General features: G+C 33.3%; 1 protein-coding gene across 5 annotated transcripts in view; it reads left to right on the top strand.

The window, feature by feature from the left end:
- Positions 1–18,521, top strand: part of STRN3 (striatin 3) — a 68,531-nt gene that overhangs the window by 28,902 nt on the left and 21,108 nt on the right. For 2 of the 5 annotated variants that reach the window (XM_074909838.1, XM_074909837.1), the window contains 6 exons: positions 594–675; positions 979–1,158; positions 1,625–1,757; positions 3,442–3,583; positions 9,142–9,252; positions 15,676–15,816. In XM_074909838.1, the coding sequence (XP_074765939.1) occupies positions 594–675; positions 979–1,158; positions 1,625–1,757; positions 3,442–3,583; positions 9,142–9,252; positions 15,676–15,816 (789 nt within the window). The remainder of the gene's footprint in view (positions 1–593; positions 676–978; positions 1,159–1,624; positions 1,758–3,441; positions 3,584–9,141; positions 9,253–15,675; positions 15,817–18,521) is intronic. The other 3 variants (XM_074909841.1, XM_074909840.1, XM_074909839.1) reach the window with 2 other exon arrangements.

Genomic DNA, 18,521 nt, shown 5'->3' with positions numbered 1-18,521 from the left:
GTTAGATGTTAAAATCCTTAAACTGTTAGTTTGTATAATACCGTGTTTTATAGTCTCTGCCATAGTAAAGTGCAATGGGTCTGGATTTTAACTGTTGATAGTAAACTGATGGAATTTTTGTTAAATTTGACATATTTGTTTTCTCCAAATGCTGATACATGCCACTGCTTTTCTTGACTGTTATTTTCCACGTTGATTTCTAAACACCTCTGTTTTGTGAAAGAGATATAGCCTGTTTTCTTAGCAGTAATGCTTAACAGGGCAAGGTTTTGGTTTACGTACAAATTAAATATTTTTCTAGTTCCTTTTCTGCATGTAAGTGGTCAGGATTTTTCAACTGATTCTGTTCTGTTAAATTATTTGCTTGATGCTTCAGCAAAGAATTAGAAAATAAATTTTTGTAATTAAAAAACATTGCATAAGACTGCATCTAATTTAAAGGGGGTTTTTAGGATTTGTTTTTAGTTTCGTTGGTGTCTTGTAAAAAGTAAATTGATCTTTAGTAAAATTATCAAAAGGAAAAAAAAAAACCAACCCAAAAAAACCAAACCTGAACAAAAAACCCTACTGAACTATGACACTGTATTTTTCAGAAGAAACCAAAGATACAGAGGTTCCTGCAGTACCTCAGAATAGCCAATTGACCTGGAAGCAAGGCAGACAGTTACTGAGACAGTAAGTAACATTGTTGAATATTGGTGTACTTAAACTTTTCCCTGAAGTATGAGGAGCTGTATATATGCTTACTCTATGAAACAGAGTCATTGAGGTGGGCAAATAGTGGTTTATTTTTCAGGACTTTGTAGTCTTGAGCTTTAAGCAGTATAAAGTAAATTCCATATGAGACGGACAGCAATGAAACTTGTTTTTTTCCATAAATAGTATAATAGTGGCATTGATTTTTAACAGTCAATATTAACTTATTTTCTTTTCCCTCAAATATGCTTTCCTCTTTCTTTCTTCTTTTAATGCATCTAGGTATCTTCAGGAAGTAGGTTATACAGATACAATATTGGATGTACGTTCCCAGCGGGTAAGGTCTTTGCTTGGGCTCTCCAATTCGGAACCAAATGGTTCAGTAGAGACAAAGAACTTAGAACAGATCCTCAATGGGGGTGAATCTCCTTCATCAAAACAAAAGGGACAGGAAATCAAAAGGTAAGTGAAGAAATGCATAAAGTTTGTTTCACTTAGTCATTGATATGTATTGGTTAGTTCACATTGAACTTTCAAATGTAGAGTCTCTGAACACTTGTAAGTGTACCTGACTACAAATGATCATGAACTTAACTGAAATTGGTTATACATAGGAACAGATGTATCTGTATTACATATGTATATATGTATATATAGAGGAAAATACATAGTTTACTGAAGTTGAATTTATGTCCTATAACCACTTTGGAGTTGTTATTTTAATGAAAGATTCTGCTGACTGCTGCTTTTATAATAAGGAATTAGGCAGCTGTAGAAACTTCTTCATACAACCATTTCTTGTTATTTTGTTAGTTTTAAAGCTAATTTTTCCAAGCTGTTAGGCGGTAGTTGCATTTAATCTGATTTATCTTCTAAAATCTCTTCAACAAGTAAAAAAGATTCTCTGTTAATATTTTTATTTATGTAGGAATTCTGGTGATGTTCTTGAAACATTTAACTTCTTAGAAAATGCAGATGATAGTGATGAAGAAGAGGAGAGTGACATGATAGAAGATATTGCAGAAGGGAAAGACAAGCACCGGATAAATAAGAAACACAAAGTAAAAGATTTTTAATTTTTTTTTTTTTATAGATCTGAAATCCCCTTTAAAAAGGGATTTTTTTTTTTCCAGATGATTTTCCAGATGTCATATTAAAATGTTTGTTGTTATACTTTTGTTATCAGAATGGTTTGTAAGCAGATGCATTATGGGTAAATTTGATGGTTTAGTTAATATGTTACCTTTAAAACTTAAAAAAACCCCAAGAATCTGTTTGCAAATGTGAATTAATTGCTGAAAGAGATAACTGATATGGCCATCTCAGCTTCTCTGCATACTTTTGATTCCCTTTATGAGGCAAATTGAGCACAATGCAATGTGCATACTTTCTGAATTTTGGAGAAGGTAGGAACAATTCCTTAGAATAAATTATGTAATGGGGGAAAAAGACCCAGTTCCATGCTGAATACATGTTTAATTCTTCCTTTTATGCAACTTTTTACTAAATAAGTTAAGAGCCTATCAGAGACTTGTCTCCAGTAACCTTCCATTTAAGATTCAATTAAGTTTTTTTCTTCTATTTTCCTCTTCAGTTTTCCACTCTGTGAGAAGCTTTCTAGGTAGATAGACTGTATTGCCTGTCCCATTTTAGTTCTTTTTCTCTGGTACTAGAAGAGTCTTCTCCCTATCACTGGGGTTTCTGTATGTAAAGAGGTTGATTAATGAACATTATACTGACAGTTTTATTACTTTTTGCTCAGTATTCTGTAGTGTGGTGACCCTTCTGGCTGCACTGAATTTTCTTAAATAACTAGCAGCATTAGCTCAGCTTGATGCAAGTCTTAATCTCCCAACTTAACTTGTCAGGAAGGGTTTTCCACTATACCTTTGGTATTAACTTGTACTTCTGGTAAATAGATTAATCAAGCAATCACTAGAATGTTTTTTTTGTTCTAAGGCAGTAGATAGTCTGACAAAAAGATTATCTAATAAGTAGATCTCCAAGCACCTATGAAGACATTGATTTCTTGACTCTTAACAAAACTTGTTTTTTATAGAAAGTGGGAGGGTCATTTATAGTTATCTTTGTAAAAATTGTCTCTTTCTGCGAAAGTGGAAGCATACTGTACAAGTCACAGAAACATAATGCCTTGCAGAAATTTTCTTCACCTGCAGAATGAAAGAAAATTTCTCACTGATGTCTTCGGGGGGGGTGGGGGGTGGGGTTGGGGGGTGGTGGTGGTGTTTAAGATGAAGGTGTGGTAGAACTAGTAAAAAGTCACTTTTCTGAAAACACCATATTTTCCAAGCTTATGCTTAGTACTGAAATAGAACTGGGGGAAAAAAAAAAAAAGAGTCTTCTGGATCTCTGGATCAGTAGAAAACACTGTTTGTAAATCTTCACTGCAGAGCTATTGATGTTGCAAGAAAATCAACAGAATTTTCCAAGTGTTATGTTTTAAATAAAAAATGAAGACTGGTATGTATGGGATTGTTTTTGTTGCTAAACTTAGCGTCATACTCTTCATTTCCTGATGATCACTAGACTGCACTGTGTGTTCTTTTTTTCTATAAGCAGCTCTAGATCTGATGATACTTAGGTGTCTTTATTCTGCATTTCATGTTGAAAAATGTTTTCCCCTGTAACCAAGACTCAAAGTAATCTATATCACTTCTAACCTAAATATTTGAGTAAAGAATCTGTTCATGATTCAAATGCAGAAAAATTTTTATCTGCTTGCAGATTGGTAATGAAGGTTTAGCTGCTGACCTTACAGATGACCCTGATACTGAAGAAGCTTTGAAAGAATTTGATTTTTTAGTGACAGCTGAAGATGGTGAGGGAGCTGGAGAAGCTCGAAGTTCAGGAGATGGAACAGAGTGGGGTAAGATGCTTAAAAAAGCATTTAGAAATAAAAGAATACTTGTTCATGATAGTACATAAGATTGCAATATCTATTAAGATGGGGTGTGGATGTGTGGATGATTGTGATGATCAGATGCTGATGCTTAGATAATAGTGTACTGGATGCTGAAACTTTCATATATATAGGCTGTTGTCGTTGCCACAAATATAATTATAGTTGCATTTGTTTCAAGTTCAGGTTTTAATTACAAAAAAATAAGAGGAGAATATTTTCTTTCTTGAATAAGAGGCTAGATTTCTGAATGTTTTTATACCTGACTTAAATTTGCTTTCACAACTGGATTTACTCTTTTTTTTTTTCCCCCTCATATTTGTTTATGATCAGGAGCTTTAAACCTTTTGTGCTCAAGTTAAATGAATTTCTTTGGTGTAGTTATAAAAATGGGCAATTAGTATATTTAGTTTTTCTGGCTGAATGTTTTAGAAGTTATTGCTCATGTGGCTTGCATTAGTAGAATGAAACAAATACTTCCACACTGGCCCAATTATTTAATTATTTATTTTAAATTTAGAGTAGATAATAAAGTTAAGTAGGTTACTTATTTGATATGAAACAAAATATGCTAAGTCAGAAACTCCTGGAGCCTACATGTTTCAAAATAAGAAATTGAAACAGGGAGAGAATTTGGGTAGGAAAAAGAATAATGAATCAAGTAATTCCCATCTGCTTTGATATGGGAAATTGACCATCTTCATTTCTAAACTGTGGTGCAAGCAGTTTTGTGGTTGCGTAAGTCTTACATTGTCTGGCCAAAAGTCTGTCTTTCATTGTAAGGCCAAAAAGTGCCACTAGATCATCTTCGTTGGCCATTTTATGTCATTGAGACAATGAATTTGTCATACTTGGATAATCACCTTGGTGAGCAAAGAGAATAGAAACATCTACAGAAATCAAAATACTGGCACATCTTCCAGGAAAATCTTCCAGTCTTGATTTTGAAGGTACCAAGGATTAGAAAGCATTCCTTCCTGGAAGTTAGTATCAAAGGGTTAGTCACCTTTACTTTTAAAACTCAGTCTTATTTCTATTTGGAAGACAAAACTGGACAAACTGTTACCTTTAGTTTTGGTAAGACCTATGTATTTTTAGAAGCATTTTAGTTGCTTGGTGTTCCCCTTTGAAGGCGATGTTATTTGATTAGTTTCTTGATCATCTTTTTATTTAGCCAAACAGACAAAGCTTTTGGTATAAGATGTCTCATAGGCCTTGAAGCCAAGGTTTTGAATTTCAGTTCGCAACATCCCTTCAAATGTATAGTTATGCAGAAAGTTCTCGTTCTAGCATCAGTCTTACCACTGTTGTATATAGAAGGAAAGACAGCTTGATGCTGTAATTCATGCAGTCAAAGATTTATCTGTTATTTCAGAGCAGACTGCTGAAATTTACTGATCTAGCTTGTCCATTGAAATTCCAAATCATTACTTTCTAAGACTACTTTCCAGCGTGTTACATCTATGTTGTCTTCTCAGGTAGTTACCCAAAATGGAGGGATTCTGATATATTTGCAATGCTGACTTTGCAAGTTAAATTTTTTCAAACTTGTTTTTGAGCAGTCTCAAACTTAAAAATAAAATATAATTTAAAAATCTATTTTAAAAATCAAATTGATCAACCACACTTTCCACAGAGCAGTTTGAATGTCTTTTACTACAGTTTAAGTGAACCCATAGCAAAATTGAAGCAGAGCGTTTGAGAAGTTTACACACACTCGTGACAGCTTTTTTGCAACAACTGGTTTAACTGCAGTAATTCCATTCTTACCAAAACACTCATGTGTGAGGCAAGGAAAAGGAGGGGAAGAAATAAGCATAAACCTATTTTCATTTTTAAAAGTGTGTGTTCCAAATTTTGCTGTATGAAGAAAATATGTTTGTTGTGTATTTTGTACTAACTTACTATTTAAATGAGTCAGAAGACCTATTTCCAACTGTAGTAGCAATGCTTTTTCATAGTATGTAATTGATTTTAGCATTGATTTTTGTTCTTTCCTTAAATGGATGTTTAAGGATACAGTCTATCAGGTCTTGGAGTTATGTGTCACTTTTTTAAAGATCGGGGGGTAAATTTAAAATATATAAAGACAGTGATTCTTTATTACTTATCAAAAATAACATTTCAAATATCGTCCCACTTCATTGCCTTCTAAAATGAAATAATACATTGCCTAAAGCAATTTATTTTAGCCTGTCACATTATTTTGAATTCTGTGAAACTGTTATTACTTGAAATCTCCAGGTCTATCCACTTATTTATTTTTAAGGGGAACTTGATTTCAATGAACGGTTGCCATTACTTTCTAAACAATTGCATCAACCATCAACTTTAGTATTTAAGTTAAAGTTCATATTTTTCTTCATAATGCAAATAGTTGCTCTTCTGTTTTCTTCTCAGCTTTTTTTCTTCCTGTTTTAATTTTCCTGTCATTGACATCCTTCTATCACTTCTTACTCTTGCAAGGATTTAGGCTCTGAAAAAATGTAAATATTTACATCTGTATTTCTTTATAATGCTTTTTATTATCTGGAAACCAAACTTCTGATGTTTAGTCTCTAAACTTACTGCCTAGTCTTGCTTTATTATTAATTTCAAAACTTAATCATCAAAGTATTGTTTGTAGGTCTAACTTCAGATACACTAAAATACTTCATTGCCAGATTTGATAGTTAAATTTTTGCTATTGGAGACTTCTGCAAACCGGCCACTGAGTGTAGAAGTTTGGGTTGGTTTTTTTTCCTTCCTATAATACAGCTTTTTATGAACGCATCTTTTTTTGTAAGTACCTCATTCAATATACTTTGAGTCTTAAATTATTTTCAAACATTGTGATTTAAGTCACATGACATGTTTTACTTGAATCTTCAGAATATTGAAAGATGAGGAAATTCAGTGTTAAATAAAGATGCAACACATTAAAAAAACAATGTACATTTTTAGATTAAAAAATTTGACTTGTGGTAATAGTATCATTAAGAAAAAGATGCATATAAAACTTCTGTTTACTTACACAGACAGTAATAAATACACATTGTTATGTATTATGTTACATATTACAGATGTTACATATTATGTAGTCTTTTTATTCTGATTATGATTTCGATGACTTAACTATGTGTTCATCACTGAATTTCTCCTCTCCATGAAACAAAAGTTCTGTTTACAGATGGACCATGACTCAGAGAATGACTGACTGTGCCCAGAATTCTGGGTGGCAGACTGTGACTGGAATTCAGAGTATCTTGGGTCATATTTTAAATTAAAAAAACTTTAAAATAAAATTTAATCCTTTCTTCACTAAATGGTATTAGCTAGTGGACATCCTGAATCCTCTGCAGTGTCCTGATGTCAGTTTAATGTGAGTTGTAAACACTGAAGGCAGTTTGATGAAGTTCACTGCTAGGGGGAAATTACAGAGGTCTTGCTGTTACATGTCTCTGTTCTGATATAGCTAAGTGTATCTAGGCATATCTGAGAGAAACACTGCTGAGTTTTCCTTAAAATCTTCATTGAAATTATTTTCACAGCCTCTCTGGTTAATCAGAGTTAGTTTTTTACCTAGTTTTCTATTTACAACCTACATTTCAGTAGCTGATAGCATTGTTTCTGACTGCAGGCTTAGTTTTTTCTGTTTTCTGTTGTCTGAATGAGCCCAGTTCCTTTAAATTATTTGTATTGCTATTTAATTCCCTGTTTGTTTTGCAATCTACATGCATTTTCTAAACTTCTAGTGTAGAGCACAGACTGGATATGTTATTTCAATTTTGTCATTACCATCACTGAATTGTGTGGACTACTTCTGGTTTAACGCACCACACCTTGTAAAACATACCAGAATGATGGTTTTGTTGTGACTTTTTTGCTTTGTTTTTTTACAACAGCATTACATTGCTGTTATGTATAGTCAGTTTCTGACTCAGTTTAATTCCTGAATCCTTCTCTGCAATGTTGCAACCTAGCTGATTATTTTCCTTTTATTAATGGTGCTTTGGATATATTTATTTGAATTTGTTCTTAACTGAATTTCTTTTCATTGGGTTTTACAGGGGTTTTTCTGTTGTTTTTCCCAATTTCCTTCCTCTTTTGGTTGGGCATATCCTCTGACATCTTTCTGTGCCTCTTGTATTTCTCAATTAATCTCTGTTCTTCTCTATCAATGTTTTGGCCCTGTGATCATAAAGATGGAGGTATTTGTGTTTGCAGTTGGGTAGTTGTAGCTGTGGTTTGGTGTAGGATGTCATCGTTCCGTTCCCCTCTCCACAGCTCTTTTTGGACAGCTCAGGGGACTTTGCCATTACGCTGACCGTTTCATGCTTTCCACTCCTGCTTTTTCTATATTCAACCTCTTTGGTCAAGATTGTTTCTCTTTGTCATTGATCAGCCCTATTTGAATGATGGTAGATGCATCAACATCCTAGGGTATCTTCTCATTTGTTGTCATGTTCTGTCATGAAACACATGTGTAGGAATAACGCCTACTGGTTTGCATCGTAAATGCATGTTTCTTTTTCTGCTGTGTATGGCTCCTCTTGTGCACTTTTATGACTGTAATGATTATAACTTCAAAAATGACTGTTTTATGGAAACACTGATACCATAGGCACGATTGGAAGTTGGGAACTGAGAAATCTAGTTTTATATTTTATGTCTAAAGTGTTTGTAAGCATAAGCTTAACTGGCACACAAACCAAGTTTGATTGCTACCTAGTTGGCTACTAGCAAAAGTGCTTCTGCAAATGTTACATTTACCTTGTCTTAGAAACAAGTTTATCTTTTTATTAACTCTGTGTTTCCAGAAATGTTTGGGGAGTTTAGAAAGTGGACATTTGACTTTTCTTGGAGAATAATTAATTCTGCAATATTTGTCAAACAGAAAAAGACATGAAACTACTGTGGAATGTTGTCTTTCAGTTAATTATAATTTAATTGCTGAAATGCAGTGGGATGTCAATGTTATTCACCTATGTGACTTACTTTATGTAAAAAGCTGTATTTATAGACTGTTTCTCTGGTTATATGTAGGACCAAGGTTTCTTGTGCATGTAGAATGAGTGTGAGAGGATGCATGGTGATCTTCGTGAATAAACTGGCTCTGACTTACTCAGCTTGCATTTTCATGAGAGATATAGCATGACTACTTTTATTTGCTTATTCGACACTGGCTGAATAATTTCTTAACACTGTCTTTCTAAAGATGCAGTAATCGTTTCTGAACACCAATGAATTTTTGTGTATTTTGAAATATCTAACATAAAACAGTTACTTATGAAGGTTAATTTGTTTACTCCTTAGTAACAAATTAACACAATTTTCAAATATGTAACTGGTATTATACAGTGGCTTGGAAAACTGTATGAAATAAGACTTAGTATTTTGTAAACGTAAAACTGAGACTGCACCTTTAAAGTAAAGATTTATTAAGAACTTTTATTAATGCTTTTATACAGCTATGATAGTAAATCGCCAACAGCTTGCATTGCCGATTGCTGATTTTTTTTCTTTTAATAATATGCTGCATGTAGACAAAGATGACCTGTCCCCAACTGCTGAGGTTTGGGATGTAGACCAGGGACTAATAAGTAAACTGAAGGAACAGTACAAGAAGGAACGAAAGGGGAAGAAAGGGGTAAAGAGTAAGTGCAGATTCTGAATCTTGTAATGCAACGTTTTTTTGCTTATCTATATAGAAGACATTTTTTTTTCTCACAAGTTCTGTTTTTGTTTTTTTCATTAAGCATCATTTTCTGTAACGGGGGCAACCAACTTTAACTTTCTACTTGCTGAATGGGAATATGTCAAAACCTTTGATAGCCATTTCCTAAATTAGAAATGTTGAAAACACATAAAAATTTAAGGTTAAATAGTTAAAGAGAGCTAAATGCTTTGAAATGTGAGTGTAAAAATAATGAACAACTTACATTTTGAGGATATGCCTACTCTGAGAAGTTTTCTGAAAGATTTAAACTTTATCTGCTTCTTAAAGTATAATACTGTAGTACTGTTGGTGGTTTTGATTTTAACATGAGCTTGAGTCAAGCTATAATTGCTGTTTACAGGCTTCTAATTATTTTTACAGTCTAAGGCAATGAGAATAAAAAAATGCCTGTAATGTAAATGCAAACTTTTTTGTGTCTTTATTTAGAATATAATCTTTATTTTATGGTGCCCTTCACTTTTCTGTGCAGTTACCACATTTTGATTGACACTTCTTTACTCTTTAAGAGTTTTCAGACCAGTTGACCTATTTGAACTATGTAAGTTAAACCAAATTTCAATATTGAAGTACCTGGTAAAAATGGTTTTGTAACTTACATCATCAAATATGCAAAGCTGTTAGTGGACAAATTGTTATGAAATCAGTGTTACTCTAGAGAAGCTCCCTTGATTGCAGTGGTTTTTATTTTGAAAGTATATTAAAAGAGTGTCTGGCAATATTTAGTAAAAAATATATTTTTTCCTTGATTTGAAAAGTTGTGTGAATATGTACTAACTAAATTAAGTGATAATTAAAATATACTTCCTGCAGAATTCTGTAATTAAGATTTGAATTTACTTTGTAACATCTAACAAAATTAAGTTAATGCATGTTGATTGTTTTTTTCAGCAATTTTGCATGACTTGCACGTACACACACTCATACAAACGTAAAATCTTTGAAGTAAAGATTTTTACCTAGTCCTTGGTTTGATTAGAACTTACAGGAATAATTGGGATGCTGATGGGTATCCTCATTTAACATGTAAATCAGCAGTTGACACCAAATCCACATGAAGTATTTTGTAGGGTTAAGAACTTCCTTTTCATACTAAAATGGACTTCTTTTATTTGAAATTTTCTTACTAAACTCTGCATTTTCAAAGCACAGTGGCTACAAAATAAAAGCATATGTTTTGAATTCTGGGAAAAAATAAACTAATTAGGGGATGATTTTTACATTTATCTCTCAAAAATTGTGACTTTAAGTTACCACATACAGGATGTTCTTAAAACTATACTTTTGTTCTGATTCTAATCTTTTCACAGCCATCATACCAGTTAGTTTCTACTTTCTGACCTGTGCACAGCTGTAAACCAGAGACAAAGTAGTGTTGTTCTAGGATTATAAATTTTATGAAAAACTCTTCTCAGGCTTCCAAATTTGTTTTAGTGCCATTATTTTGTCTTGTCGAGAAAGGATTTCTCTTTCCTGCACCTGTTGCTTCCTTGGCTGTTACGCAGTCAAGAATTTCTGTCATCTTTGGTTTTTGAGCTGTAAACCTTAAAATTTCCAGAATAGGAGCATAATTCTCACCCATCAAAAATAGCTTTGTCAAAAATTGGCATTTTAGTGGTCTACGTTGCCAATTAAATTGGTTGTGACTATCGTTTAAAATAAATAGTAATTATTATATCCGAAATGTCTCATTGCAAACCTTAAGAGTTTGCAATATTATTATCAAAACTTTTCTTGTTCATTTTCCTGCAGTTGCTGCAAATAGTATAAAATGAAGTTTTGTACCATGAATGACATGACAAGTTGGCCATCAATTATTATTGGATGTATATTGTCTTTTGCCAAGGTGTGTTCCACTGTCAAAACTTAAGGAGTATTTTCTTCATCTTAAGTAATTTTGAAGCCTGCTTATGTTCACATAAGAGAATTTTAGGAGTCAACTGTATGTCACAATGCTGTGAGGTCATTGTGAAGTCGCTGTTTAGTGTTTTGGGTTTTAAGTTTAAATTCTCCTTTGGGAAACCCTGAGCTCACATAGTCAGTCTCACAGGGTGGTTTGTGGGATTCTGCACTTGAGTCATGTTCATTATAGTAGTTTCTTTTTAAAAAATTGGCCTCTAAATCACTGAGCTAATTGAATGAGAACTCCACACACAGTAAACGTATGTGTAAAAGACTGGGCAGGTTTATTTAAATCTGTTCGTTTGATTTGTAGGTTTGTTTTTTCTCAGCTTTTTTAACATTCCGAGGCTGAAAATAATGTCAAAGGCCATCTTTATTCCTGGTTTTCGTGTCTGATCGTTCGTCAACTTCAGTCCGAATATTCATCTCTTACTTTGCTTGTCAGTGTATTGTCAGACTTTCATCAGAATTTATTTCAAGCGATATCAGAATTTATCAGCATGGCAGTATATTATCATAAAGATCAAATAAACATACATTGACTATCACTTCTTGCAGTGCTTTGAGAACAGCATAATAGGGCAGATATTGTAATGGGTTCTTTTGTTGGATATGCATCTGGTAACTACCATAATCTGCATTTAGACTGTTGTCTTCATAATAGGGTCTTCATAGCCCTGGCCCAGGTATGGTAATTTTCATTCCAAATTTTGAGATAAGTAAGTGAAAAGAAATAGGTTTGATCCTATTTTGATATTTCTGTAGTTTGCATTCATCTGTTCTCTTTTGGGTAGAACACCTTAATTTAGGTTATCTTCTGTCAGCACATATGTTTTCATAATGTAATATGTGGTTTTTTGGTTTTTTGGGGGCTTGTTTGTTTTGTCATGATAATCGCCATGTTATGTGGAAATGCTGCTTCCTTATGAAGGGATCTTTAAAAAGAAAACAAAACCTAAAAACCAAAACAAACCAAAAACTACCCCACACTTAAATTACCTTTGTAATATCAGCTGTAAGATAATCCAAAACCTGTTTATTGAAGAGTTCTTATATTAACCAAAAAACAACCAAACAAAAGACAACACAAAAAACCCCACCATAAACCAGCTACAACCTATTTTTGACTTCATTGTGGTAAATAGATGAGTTAAGTTTGATTTCTACAGAACAATTCTAACAAACTTAACTTTTACAGTAATATGCTGAATTTAAGGCCCGTTTCTTGCCCAAGTTTGGTAAGATCAGTTTTGGCAGGTAAATGAGGGAATGACTGTTTTTCAAATACAGTCTGTCACATTTTCAGAACATAATAGTGGAAATGATGCATATCTCATTTCATACTATCAGGTCGGTGTAATGTGTTCTCAGCAATTTGAAAAATAGCTTTCACATCTTAAATTGTATGTGTACATCACTGTTAATATGAAGATACTTTTGCTGATTTTCCTTAGTTTCTTTGAAAATTCTCTCATTTTTTTTATTTTCCTGGTCTTTTCCCTCACTCAGTCTAATCATTCTGTATTTATGAAACAGTATCTGTCCTGTTCACTTTGTTAGCATTGATTTCTGGAAATACAGTATAATAGTTTATAGGCATGAAGACAGATTTGGATTTTACCATTTTCATTACCATCAGCTGTTGATATAGAAGGATCCCTGTGTTATAGTCGGGCTTGGGCTATTACATCTTGAAGCTAATAGAAATCTGTTTATGTCTTCTCAGACTACAAATTTTCAGCACTGAATATTCAATTACTTTTTTCACTTGATCTCTGAAGGAGGATACAGTGAGATGGGATTGTACATGTTTTGTGTTTGTTCATAACAGGTTCGTGTTTACTGATTTTTTTTTTCAGTCTTGTCTTGAGAATAAAACAGTAATCCAGTTTGTGCCTTGAACATAGCTGCTTATGCAGAGGCAGCACATTCTTATCCTTAGAAATCTTTGTAACATTTAAATTACTTCAGCAACTATGTATGAAATCTGCACAGTCTGTGGGGGTGGCACAATCTTGAATCTTGACATTTTCCAGCATGAAATACGGAGAAGTTTTTGGGAACATCAGCTGCTCCTTTATAAACTTCAGAAAGAAATTTCTCTCTGCACTGTATGATTGAGGGCTGTTCTGAGGTTATGTCTGAAGGATAAGAAGTGACTAAACATACTGAGAAACATTAAAAGGCAAGGCTGACAGTCCCCTAACCAGCGACATACTAAATGACTGGCTGGTTCAAGGTAGCAGAGCAGGGACGATATTTCTAGTTACTTCTGAGTGTGCTCTGAGACAAACTTCTCGTGCCCATACATTTGGTCTGAAAGCATCTCCAAAAGATGCTTAAAGTTTGGATGTGAATAAGAGTTTTTAAGCCATTTTTGGCATTTTCTATCTGTGCGTTGAACACTTCATGCATGTTGACATCAAGAAGACAAGGGTTTTTTATGAAAAGCAAAGGGTATATTAAAGTAGACAGTTTAGGGTACCCATCATGACATTTTATAATGTCATTTACTGATTGCAAGAATGTATCTGCTGCTGGTCATGGTAGGTGTCTAGCTGATGGCCAGCTGGAATAAAGACAAAAGCAGGCTTTGTGGCCTGTATGGTAGAGACCTGGCCATTTTAAGAACCACTTTTGAAATGAGATCTCATCTGCTGACTGCAATTAAGTATTGTGCCTTTGAAATTAAATCCCGTCAGTCTGGTGACTATTAGAAAAAGGTGTTGGTGCAAAAGAAACATTTCTGTTTTTTATTATTTTACACTCACTTCATTAGCTCAGATCACAGGTTTCTAGAGTCACTTCTTCATGAGAGTGAAATGAAAATTAGCCACTTGAAATCTGTTCTGCTGCATAAGGGAAATGTTTGGAAGCCATTTTTATTCTCAAACAACTTCTGGGTAGCAGAATTCATAGATTTAATTGGAATACTGTGTTCCATAAAAAAGAAAAATATCAAAAACGCATACACACAAAAGTGTAGGGAATTCTATTATTTGGCAAAATGAAAATGTTTTGCAAGTATTAATGAGAATGAGTTATACCGCATACCTCTTGGGGTATGCATGATATATTTTCACTATGATTCTACTTCCAGAAATACTTTTCATTATCATCCCTGTCTCCAGACAATTCTCCATTTTCTCCAGAGAATTAAATTATTGATAGATGCTTATTTTTTAACACATCAATTTTCATCATTTTTTGTCAGGGAAATCTAAAAATGGAAATTATTAGATATTATTTGAAAGAGTGTGTTTTAGTGTTCAACTGTATAAATGAACAGTTCTGCTTTTGATTCATCTGTAATTAGTGTTTACCTTTTACTTTTTTGAGAATAAAGGCTTTGTTTTAGTTTTGATTTCCTTTTTAATAGAAGCGGTACATGTCACCCCAGACTATAAGAAATTGTTTCCTAATGCTTCGTTTACTAAATAATTGACATATTTGAAAATTATTTAAGTTCTAATATGCCCTTTCAAAGATAGTAAATATTTTTATTTTAACAAGTTTAAAAGCATAGTTTTGGCGGTGGGGTGGTGGGTTTTTTGTTTTAAATGTTCAACAATATAACTGCGTGCAGTCCCAGGAAGGACTCTTATTTAAAAGCTGATTATGTTTTGCATCATTGTGGAGATTCTGTCAATGAAATTTCACTTTATATTAAAACTTGACTTTTTGACATGCAATCTATAAGGTGGAAGCAGGATTGAATTTATTAATTTAAAAAAATTATACTATTCTCGTTTGCTAGTGTCTACATCATGAATTTAATGCACGTAAATCCCTATGCTTTGTTTCTAGAGACATGCTTGTATAATAAGAGTAATATACCTCTGCAGTTTCATGCAGTGGTGGAAGCATTGTTGCTCTTGTGTTTAATAAACACTTTATACAATTTAAATACCATTCAAAAGCAGGGAAAGTTAATTGTTTGTTGCACCCCCATTATGAGTTGTCTGTACTTTTTTCCCTCATCTTTAACCTTATTTTTTATTTGCACTGTTTTTCAGTGTTAAATTGTTTAGTATAGTTAAAGTTGCGTAATATTATTAGCAAATGTTTAATTCATATGTATTTTGTATAATAGTTAATGTTCTTTCAATATTTAGTTTGAATTCCCATGAGGTCTGTAAGATTATTTTTTTCTCTCCTACAGGAAACTGTAGAATAGATCTACAGAACACAAAGGATTTATTCTGTGATTGAGTGAATTAAAACTGTTTGCATGTAGTTTTCAGATTTGATGTATTAACTCATTTCGATTTCCAAAAGATCAATTTTATTAATATACAGAGACAAAAGAAAAGCATTGTATTTATTTTAAGGAGGTCCCATCAGTAATTATTCTTGTTTCATTAGTTAATGGATTTTTAGACTTCAGTCAAGTCAAGCGGTAGCAATCAAATGAATCTTTGCTGCTGACGTTAATTTACAGGAGTCAACAGGACAAAACTTCACGACATGATAGCTGATCTGGGCGATGATGAGATACCCCACATCCCTTCAGGAATCATTAATCAATCTAGGTCACCCTCTTCTAGAATGACTGATCATGAAGGTGCAAGAGCAGAGGAAGGTACAAACCATTCAGCTACTTATTGTATTTCAGGAGATTTCTTACAGAAAGCACACGCTGTAATTTACTGTCCCCTCTATAAAGCTTAGTGCAATTGCAGATTGCCACATTATTATTTTATTTGTAATTCTTCCCAACTGGTTTTATAAGAATATGGCTTGAGTTTCTGTGGCTTATTGTAACTCACCATTATTTCATAAGTATTTTAAGACAACTTTATGTACAGCAGTGTGTTCTAATACTATTCACTATTAAATCCCTGTTTGCAGACTCCCCCTGTTAGCAAAACCTTTTACAAATAGGGTGTTACTGATTGAGGGGAAAAAAGGTGAGTATTAACATTTGATACACAGTTTGCCTTTTAAAGTGAAATTTAAAGGGGTTTATTTAAGTTGTGAGACTAATTTGTCTCTTTTCCTGAAGTTTAATGTTCTCTTTTTTAAAATTCTCTTCCTTTATATATGCAGGTATACAAAGACACTATTTATTTCTTTACAAAGTATTGGTTTCAATTTCAAGATTTCCTTAGGCAATGAAAGTTAGTGGCAAGCTATTATCTAAATAGTCCAAAATCTTATATTCAGCTTTAAGTTTATTTTTTTAAAGGAATGATTTTCCTTGTGTTAATTTTGATATTAGAATATGACTATGTAAATTCTGTTCTCTGCTCAGAACATACTCATTCAGAATACTCAGCTGAATTCAGATTTGGCTCCTTTATGATGATCTTTGACCCATAAGCCCTGGCGTGGTATCAGCTATACAAGAAGTGGAAAGAATTTGCGTTATTACTGATCCTAATAATCTGTTGGTTCTCCTACTCTTCCTACACCCCTGACCCCACAAATGATTGTCACCAGGCAAGCAGAAAAATAGAAATTTTGCAGGGAGGTTTCTTTGTTGTTCTCCCAAACTATTATTTTACAAGTGTTTGTCTTCCCATGTTCTCTTTTACTGCTTTCCTTTTCCTTTTTGTTTTTATTTATGAGTTAAAGATGAACCACTATCAAATTTACCTGTGGAGTGCAACTGAAAAACCTACTGGTGAAGTTCCACTTTTTAAAACTTGTGGACATACATTTAGGTTGTATTTAGGTTTATTATTTACATGCTTTAGGATGTAAATAAGCATTAACATGCTTAGCCTTGTTAAGGTATTAAGGGCATGTGACCCTATAGTTGCAGTTCTCACAGTCTGTCTTAGACTATTTTTCTTAGGCCATACATGTTGTGCAGAGGAACACAGATGTTCATTGTTAAGGACAGGCCATATAGCTCTTGTCTCTTCTAGAGACTTTACATCTAGAAAATGTCAGAAAAACAGTCTTTCTGAAGAAATATATGCTGAATTTGAATTTGGTAAGGACTCACTTTTATTGCCTGGTTCCTGTAGCATAAACACTGTGCTACATTTCAAATAAAGATTGTCCACACTATTTTCAAATTTCAGGATTATATTCTCATGCCATTCAATGTGTTCATATGTTTTCATTTTATCAGTGTAATTTGGGCTTGATGCATTAAGAGTAGTAGTATGTATATATCTACCATTGTATCTGCTAATTGTGGTTTCTGCATAACTTTTGGACTTGAAAGTTAGAGTGTAAATTCTGCTGTTTTGATCAGAAATTTCATCCTGAATACTATGTGGCTTTTTGAGTTTTTGTCTGGTGTGTGGTGCAAAGCTGAAAGCAAACAAGATTAATGTTGCTTTGAATTCCTTCTAGGTCTGTCTTTTGTTAACAAGACCAAATACTTCCTTATCATAAAATACAGATTTCACTATTTATTCAGCTGTGTTTTAAAAGCAAAGTTTTTTGCAGACAACTTTAGGCTTACTTGCTGGGACAGACTAGCCTATACTAATGAACCAAGCCATAATGTTCTTAGGACTGTATGTAAGGTTTATACTACACTCTGAAGTGTTACAGTTCTGAGATACTGGTTGATAATTTTGTTTTCATATAGAGAACATAGTGTTATTAAGATCACTTTTTTCCTTGAGGAGAGGAGGGGGTTCAGGGAAGAAAATAAACTATGGTTCTAATTGGCTGGGAATATATCTTTTATATCTCTAAAGGTATGGTTTTTGGTTGTGGGGTTTTTTTCCCCACTCTGAAGTGCCTGATTAAGTAAAAGAAAATTGTTATGCTGTAATTACACTTTATAGTTTTGGCCATAAGAAATTGGGGTTTTCATTTCACCATATTGCATCACTTTCGGAAAGAGAATCAACTGCATCATGATTCTCCATCCAGTGTATTGTACAGAGAATTATTATTTTCATGGTTGGGTTTTGGGTTGTTTTAATATCTAGAGATTGTGGTGGTGTCAATATATAGATTGACATAAAAATAGCAGTAACAGCTAATTGCTTGAGCATTAACTACTGCTTTTGGTGTACCACACATTAACTTTCTGGAAAACGAGATTAAGATGTCTCTGTTGTATAGTAGACAACAACAGCATGTGTGAGCATACATTTCTGATTAGAGATTAACGTAGTTTTCAGACTGTACAAATATTACTGCTTGAATTTGACTTGATTATGTATGATGTCAAGAACTTGAGGGTAAGAAGTGCTGATTAGAATTGGCCAAGAAAATATTCAATTATTGCATTTTTTTGTCACCTAGTTTCACCTAGAAAGAAACTTGTACTATCACATTTTTACTTCATATTTACTGATTGCAAACTCAGGTAAA

This window comes from Athene noctua, chromosome 6 (assembly GCF_965140245.1).
Source record: "Athene noctua chromosome 6, bAthNoc1.hap1.1, whole genome shotgun sequence".
NCBI classification, from domain to species: domain Eukaryota; kingdom Metazoa; phylum Chordata; class Aves; order Strigiformes; family Strigidae; genus Athene; species Athene noctua.
This window is presented reverse-complemented; position numbering and strand designations above follow the sequence as displayed.